The sequence below is a fragment of the Delphinus delphis genome, chromosome 2 (genome assembly GCF_949987515.2).
Source record: "Delphinus delphis chromosome 2, mDelDel1.2, whole genome shotgun sequence".
NCBI lineage: Eukaryota > Metazoa > Chordata > Mammalia > Artiodactyla > Delphinidae > Delphinus > Delphinus delphis.
In genome coordinates, this window is record NC_082684.1 from 166,177,713 (window position 1) to 166,185,752 (window position 8,040).

The window sequence follows — 8,040 nt, forward strand, 5'->3', positions numbered from 1 at the left end:
ATGTGACCCGAGCAAACGCTGCTGGGATCCTGCAGTCACACCCACCACAGCAAATTAAAAGCCCTGGCTGAGGTCAGGAGACCGGGATCGTAATTCTGGCTTCTCCAGTGTCTTGGGAACTCCTCTTCCATTAATTCATTCATTCAGTAAATATTAATTAGTTCCAATTACGTGCCAAGCTCTGTGCTGGGGTTCGTGACTCTAACAAACCTTTGGTTTCCAAGACTAAGTCTTCCATTCATGGAATTTACGTTTCAGCGGAAGGGTCGGGGGAGGCGTATGCCACAACGTAAGCTATTTCCTCATCAGTAAAACGGTGGGACAGCTTCCTAGGTTCCCTTTGAACGTTTAGGGCCTGTTAGTTTAGCATGTGATCAAAGCTCAGAATATAGCAAGAGCTGCCTACTACTATACAGTCAGTACACGGTTGATCATGTGCGTATTACGGCTTTCCTTTAGAAACAGGGACAACTAACACAATTGGGTAGAACTATGTTCAAAATTCTATTCAATTTCAACACATTCGCGATGCATCACGACCCTCTCTACTTTGCCTCTGACCCATGGTTAGCAGCTGCCCCTAGTTTCAAAAGGCTCGGTTAGGCATTTGGTATTTCGCCCGTCTTGTATTTGCTCGTCGTCACGGGTTAGGGCTGCAGAAAAGTTGGTTTCGGTTTAGCAGGGCAGCAAGGTGCTGGGGAGAAAGGGAGGCGTCACGCTACGTTAACAATACAACCCAAGGGACTGAATGAAAAAGACGGCAGTGGTGCTATGACCAGGCAGAGGCCGTGCAGGTTTCAGAGCAGCTCTCCGTTCTCCATATCGAACCCGGAAGCTTCTTCCAAAACGCTCCCTTTCAGCATTCTAGCCCGCCCCAAGAAGTGCCCATCCCGCCACGACCGCTGCAGCAGCCCAGAAAAGCGCGGCGTCTAAAACTGCGGCTGAGGTGGGGCAGCGGCAAAGATCCCCTTCACCGTACAGAGAGCTCCGATCCTCCTCGCTCGCCCGCCCGCGCGCCCGCGCCGCGGGCCACGCCCATGACGTCGCCGAACAGGGCGGGGCGAGCCGGAGTGGCAGGACGAACCCCGGCGGTTGAATGGGGCGACGCGACGAGCCGCGCATTCCAGCGGGGGCACGTGACGCGGCCGCGCGGCCTGAGGTAAACAACCGCGGCCCCGCCCCCTGGCCCCTCAGCGAGCCGCGCGCTGCTCCTAGCCGGTGGGACGTGCTCCAGCAGGGCGGGCGGCTTCCTCCGAGAGTCCCCAGCGGCCGCCGCGGGCCGGAGCAGCTGCAGCGGGCGCACGCGTCCCGGGTCTGCGGGCCGAGCGCGCCGGCAGGGGTCGAGCGCGCGTCCCCTCCCCGCCCCCACCGCGTGCTGTGGCGCAGCAGGAATTTGGCGGGGCCCCGGGCGCTATATGCGGCTCCTGACGCGCCGGCGGCCCTTTGGTCATTGCTATTCTCGGGGCACTGGGTCACCGCGCTCGGCCGGCCCCCTCTCCCGGGCCCGGAGGGTGTGTCCCCTCACCGGGGCTCGGCGCGCCTATAAGGGGCCGAGCGGCGGGCAGGGACATGCAGCTCTACAGTAGCGTCTGCACCCACTACCCAGCCGGGGGCCCTGGTCCCACGGCCGCAGCCCCCGCTCCGCCCGCCGCAGCCGCCGCCGCCGCCGCCCAGTTCAAGGTATCGCTGCAGCCCCCGGGACCCGCCGGCGGCGCGCCGGAGCCCGATACCGGTGAGTGCCAGCCGGCCGCGGCCGCCGAGCCCCGCGAAGCCGCCGCCGCCCCCGCCGCCAAGATGCCCGCCTTTTCCTCCTGCTTCGAGATGGTGTCTGGGGCCGCCGCCCCCGCCTCGGCCGCCGCCGCCGGGCCGCCCGGCGGGTCCTGCAAGCCGCCGCTGCCGCCGCACTACACGTCCACGGCTCAGATCACCGTGCGGGCCCTGGGCGCCGACCGGCTCCTGCTGCGCGGCCCGGAGCCCGGCGCCGCGGCGCCCGCCGCCCCGCGCGGCCGCTGCCTCCTGCTGGCTCCGCCATCCGGCGCCCCGGTCCCCCCGCGGCGGGGCTCCTCGGCCTGGCTCCTGGAGGAGCTGCTGAGGCCCGACGGCCCCGAGCCCGCCGGCGTGGACGCGGCCCGCGAGGGGCCCGAAAGAAACTTCCGACTGAGCGAGCACCGCCAGGCCCTGGCCGCCGCCAAGCACCGCGGCCCCGCGCCGCCCCCGGAGAGCCCGGAAGCCGGCCCCGGCCCGTGGGCCGAGGAGCGCCCTGCGGAGAGGAGCCTCCGGGGCTGGGACAGGGCCGGCGACCGCGTCCACCCTCCTCCCAGCGCCGACGAGGCGCGGCGGCCCGACCCGGAGGCCGAGGCGCCTCCGGCGCGAAGCGGCGAGGCGGTCCCGGGTGGCGCGGCCGAGGCGGCGATCGTCTCCAGGTCGGATCCCAAGGATGAGAAGCTGGCCCTGTACCTGGCCGAGGTGGAGAGACAGGACAAGTACCTGCGGCAGAGGAGCAAGTACCGATTTCACATCATTCCCGACGGCAACTGCCTCTACCGAGCGGTCAGCAAGGCGGTGTACGGGGACCAGAGCCTGCACCGGGAGCTGCGGGAGCAAACGGTGCACTACATCGCCGACCACCTCGACCACTTTAGCCCCCTCATTGAGGGCGACGTGGGGGAGTTTATCATCGCCGCTGCTCAGGACGGGGCGTGGGCCGGGTACCCTGAACTTCTGGCCATGGGGCAGATGCTGAACGTGAATATACATCTAACTACTGGTGGGAGGCTGGAGAGCCCCACGGTGTCTACCATGATTCACTATTTGGGCCCAGAGGATTCCCTAAGGCCTAGCATTTGGCTCAGTTGGCTCAGTAACGGACATTACGACGCGGTGTTTGATCACTCCTATCCGAATCCGGAGTATGACACTTGGTGCAGGCAGACTCAAGTGCAAAGAAAACGCGACGAAGAACTCGCCAAGTCCATGGCCATATCCCTATCCAAAATGTATATTGAACAAAACGCATGCTCTTGAAGTGTCTGAACCCCTCCACCCTGGGAAAATTGCAGACCTAATTTGTGTTTGGAGAATTACATGAACTCTAATCAGGGTAATAGCACTTTTAAACTTTCAAGTAGATTTACTGTAGGTGTAATGCCTTAATCATTTTTTTGAATGTTTTCTCCTCAGAGCTGAAGGTTGCTGGGCACCGAAGTGATGTTTCATGATAGCTTTGGGTGATCCTACTGCTATTTATCATTTGCTGTATAAAGTTGGCACTACTTAATTTGCAAGCTGGTTTCTCACAGTGTAAATTTTGTTCATTCCTGGTAATCTATTTTCTATAAGAATGTATTTTTGCACAACATTTTTAACAATTGGTGTATCTTCATCTATGATGTGTTCCATTTTGACACACAGCTTTCCGGCATAAATCCAGAGAAGTGCTTTATATGAAGTTTATTATTTTGGACAGAGTTTGTGATTTAGTATTTTTTGTTGTTGAATTTGAATTTTACAGTTCCTAAGTAATTATTTAAAATGGATATTGATGCATTCATATTACCAGATGATTGGCCCGTTCCGTTTTGATGAAACAGATTTGTTGTTTGGAAAATCATTATTTTTCTAGAAATGGTCAACCTTTTAAAGAGAAAATACTTAAGGGGAGGTTATGGGAAGAATTTTTTTTTTCTTTAAAGAATAGTACCAGCTCTTACTTGAATGAAAGTCTGATATTTGCTGATGGCAGAGTGATTATTCTGTACTCTGGTTGAGGTTTAGAGTAGATTGTCTGGTGCTCTCAATTGTTTTTATTTATATTTGTCATTTTGTTGAAAAAATAATTTTAATGTGATAGAAGACTTTGTGACGAGATAAGCCTCTTGCTTTATATACAGCCTCTTGGATTCACCCGAGAGATTGAAAAACTAATGGCATAAATGCCCCCAACCAACCTTGGCAGTTATTTTCCGGCAGAAGAATACTGTCTTCATAGTCTGTTCCTTTTAAATTCTTTCACAAGGCAAAATAGGATTGCCCTGTATTATGTACAAATAAAAATGTCTGTATACAAGAGCTTGTATGGTTTGCTGGGTCAAACAATGTTTCCAACCTAAAACCTATCTCATTTCCACTTTAACTACTTTTAGTCGTATTTATTAAGTAATGCAGTTTGTACTTTTTTATTTTGTAACATTTTGTGATTTTTTTGTACAATATCGTATTTGTACAATTGAGCAATTCTCAGCTGATGGAATGAATGAATAAAATGTGTAATTTTACTTTTACGTCTTTTTGGTTAAAGTGATTTTTAAATGATAAAGTGACATCTATAGGAACCTTTCTTACATGTATGCAATTTTTTTTATGTGTAAAGATGTCAGAATTATGAGAGGTTTCTTAAGTTCTCACGTAAACAGGATAGGACAACCAGTAATTTCAGAGGATAAGTCTTAATGAAATGTAATTTAAAGGTGGAGTAACTCAGGAAATTGCTCTCATTATTTCTCAGTTTTAATTCCTATCCAAGACTATAGATGTACCAATGGCTAATGAACAGGGAAATGCAAGTATTGTGTTAACCAGCACAATGTCTAAGTATAGTTTTGTGTGCCACTCACTGTCAGCACAGATTTTAATGTTTTAAAGAGTAAACAAAGCAGTGGCCTAACTTTTATCCAGTCTGGCCTTTTGAGATCAAGGGAATGCATTAATTTTAAGATGTGTTATCGGATTTAGTTGAGAAGCATGTCTGTATACATAATGCTGGTAGTGTCTGTATACACAGTGCTGGTATGCCTGTTGCAGGATATGCACAGCTAGTTTGGATTTTTTAGTTTTCAGTTGATGTCATGGTAATAGACAACTGACTTTGAGTTCCTTGCTTGACTGTGGAAGGATGGTCAAGGACCAATGGAGGGACTTCCCTGGTGGCGCTGTGATTAAGAATCCGCTTGCCAATGCAGGGAACACGGGTTTGAGCCCTGGTCCGGGAAGATCTCACATGCCGCAGAGCAGCTAAGCCCGTGAGCCACAACTACTGAAGCCCACGCGCCTAGAGCCCGTGCTCTGCAACAAGAGAAGCCACCGCAATGAGAAGCCCGGGCACCACAACGAAGAATAGCCCCCGCTCGCCGCACCTAGAGAAAGCCTGCGCGCGGCAACGAAGACCCAACGCGGCCATAAATAAACAAGGACGAGTGGAAGGATCCCGTTGGTTATCAAGGAAAGGCAATTGGTCAAAGGTTTAAACGTTACCTTATCATGAATCTCTGGTTTTTAGGTAAGGTAAGGTTTGCTTCATGGCTTCTCTAATTATGTAACTTGGGAAGAAAGAAATACTTTTATTTGAATTACGCAGCTAAATGTTGTTTTCCCCCTTTTCTCCACCTTATTTAGAGACATATAAAATTTGGGGATGCTTAAAGTTTACAGAAGGAATGAATAGACTTAATTAGGTATAAGTTCCTAAAAGGCATCTGTAAGCCCATTACTATTTTGAGGAAACAGTTTCCTCTGTGTTGTTCTGTTTCATTTTCAAATTAGGATCCCAAGTCCTTGATTTAGATTCCCAAGGAGGGTGATACGTTTAAACAGAACTCGGTGGGTCCCAAGATTGTATTACGTGGCACCATGTTACTTTGGTTGTCTTGCCTGAAAGGTTTATGTTTTTCTCATCCTCTTTCTATAGTTTTTCATTGTCGTCGTTGTTTGGAAGAAATGTAATATTCGTCACTCCCTGTGCTACATGTTTATTTTCTACTGCCATACCAATTTTGTTCGTTAGTAGTAGCAGTTCTGGATCACCGAGGACTTGAACAGTGGAAGGTGTGGAAATGTGGTTGACTCTGATTTCCTTTTAGCAGACAGATTTATTAAACAGTTCATTCCTTCAGTTACTCATGTAGCAGCTAAGAGGCTCAAAACCGTGTGAAGGAAGCAGTTGATGCTGTGAGCTAAAGTTTCTTTAGAGTTTACTCCCCCATAAATTATGATGGGGGAGTATAGAATCTATAAGTAAGTCCAATTGTGTTTTCTGGTAAAGTAGTATGAAAATCATACTAGTAATTTAAACTTTTATTAAAGGGGTACCTAGATAAAAACTCTGAGACAAATAACTATTAGTGTGATTTTTTTTTTTTATTACTGTCATTTAAAAACTAAAATGGCCTAGTAGGTCAGGATTTTGGTGAAAACCTAAAGCCCAATTCCTTGATCCTCTTGTTCATTTTGCACTCACATTTTTCTCTTAAGCTAAAACAGACTCATGGTAGCATTTTTTAATTGAACTTAGTAAACCACTATTGATAAGCTGCATGAGGGCGCTTTATGTAGTAACATTTCATTAGGCACAAAGCCTTTTCTCAGAAGCCACATTTTATAGAGGAGAGGAAATGCATTAGCATCCTTTGAGCATCAGAATCGGTTATCTTCAGCTTGGGTAAATATAGTCATACTGCAATGTTTTCGTCATAATTTTTGTACTGAAAAAAAAAGGGATTGAGATAATCTCACTACTTTATGGGTTTTTCCTCTTTCCCAAAGAGATGAGAAAGTTTAAACTCTAAAATTTTACCGTGCTATTCAGTGTGCTCAAATGAAGGAAGAGCATTGAGAATAAAAATAGATTTCAGACCTTTGGACATCGGATAAATTCATATGTAGGTAAATGTAGTGGAATAATTCAAGAGTGTATACTTCAAATGTGTAACGTATTCAAATTTAAGGTATTTGTCACATGAGATCATAAGTCCAGACCTTATTATTTATTTATTTTTAAATTTTTATTGGCGTATAGTTGATTTACAATGTGTTAGTTTCAGGTGTACAGCAAAGTGAATCAGTTATACATATATCCACTCTTTTTTTAGTGTTTATTTCTTTTGACATCCCTAGAGTATCTATAACTATCTCAAAGAGGCACTGAGAAACTAGCTGGCATTTCATTCAGTTTCATTCCCCAAATGTACTAAGTGCAATGGGCATGGGCTCTATTATGTTCCCTCATGAGTTTCCTGGTTTCCAACCCAGTACCTAGCAGAGTAAATGTTCAGTAAATACTCACTGAATGAAGAAATTTTTTAAAAAAAATAAGGCATCTCATTATTACTTAACTTTGCATACCTTTTATTGAATGGGCCATATCTTTTTTTTAATATAAATTTATTTATTTTATTTTTGGCTGCATTGGGTTTTTGTTGCTGCATGCGGGCTTTTCTCTGGTTCCGGCAAGTGGGGGCTACACTTCGTTGCAGTGCGCGGGCTTCTCATTGTGGTGGCTTCTCTTGTTGGGGACCATGGGCTCTAGGCACATGGGCTTCAGTAGTTGTGGCACACGGGCTCAGTAGTTGTGGCTCATGGGCTCTAGGGCACAGGCTCAGTAGTTGTGGTGCACGGGCTTAGTTGCTCCATGCCATGTGGAATCTTCCTGGACCAGGGCTCGAACCCGTGTTCCCTGCATTGGCAGGTGGATTCTTGACCACTGCGCCACCAGGGAAGCCCCTGAAGGAAGAGATTGAAGGGAAGTATGAGCTTGGGAATATTTAGTTGGTGGATGTGAAAATTAAATAAAGATGATTTGACCCTACAATTACTGGGAATCATCACTGCCAAAGTAATTCTGAGCATTTTAATCTGAAGTAGTATCATAAAAAGGGTATTAAAGTATTGAATTCTATAATGGGGAAAAAAAGGTTTTGAAAGCAAAAATTAGAATTTATTGATTTTATCTTTGTGTCATCTTCCAAATCTTGAGGCCTCAGCTCAGAAAGATTATTTAAAAGTAGGACTTCAGGGCTTCCCTGGTGGCGCAGTGGTTAGGAGTCCACCTGCCGATGCAGGGGACGCGGGTTCATGCCCCGGATCTTGCCGCGGAGCGACTGGGCCCGTGAGCCATGGCTGCTGAGCCTGTGCGTCCGGAGCCTGTGCTCCGCAACGGGAGAGGCCACAACAGTGAGAGGCCCGAGTACCGGGGGAAAAAAAAAAAAAGTAGAACTTCACTAATTTGAAGTGATTTTGAAGGTGTTGCCATATCCAAAGGGAGTTGCT

The 8,040-nt window shown here is 48.2% G+C and overlaps 1 protein-coding gene across 1 annotated transcript; it reads left to right on the forward strand.

Annotated features, from left to right (window-relative positions):
- The first annotated feature begins 1,185 nt into the window (after window positions 1-1,185).
- Window positions 1,186-4,274, forward strand: OTUD1 (OTU deubiquitinase 1). Its single transcript, XM_060003775.1, has one exon. The coding sequence runs from the start codon at window positions 1,570-1,572 to the stop codon at window positions 3,022-3,024; it is 1,455 nt and encodes a 484-aa protein (XP_059859758.1). The 5' UTR covers window positions 1,186-1,569; the 3' UTR covers window positions 3,025-4,274.
- The last annotated feature ends 3,766 nt before the right edge of the window (window positions 4,275-8,040 follow it).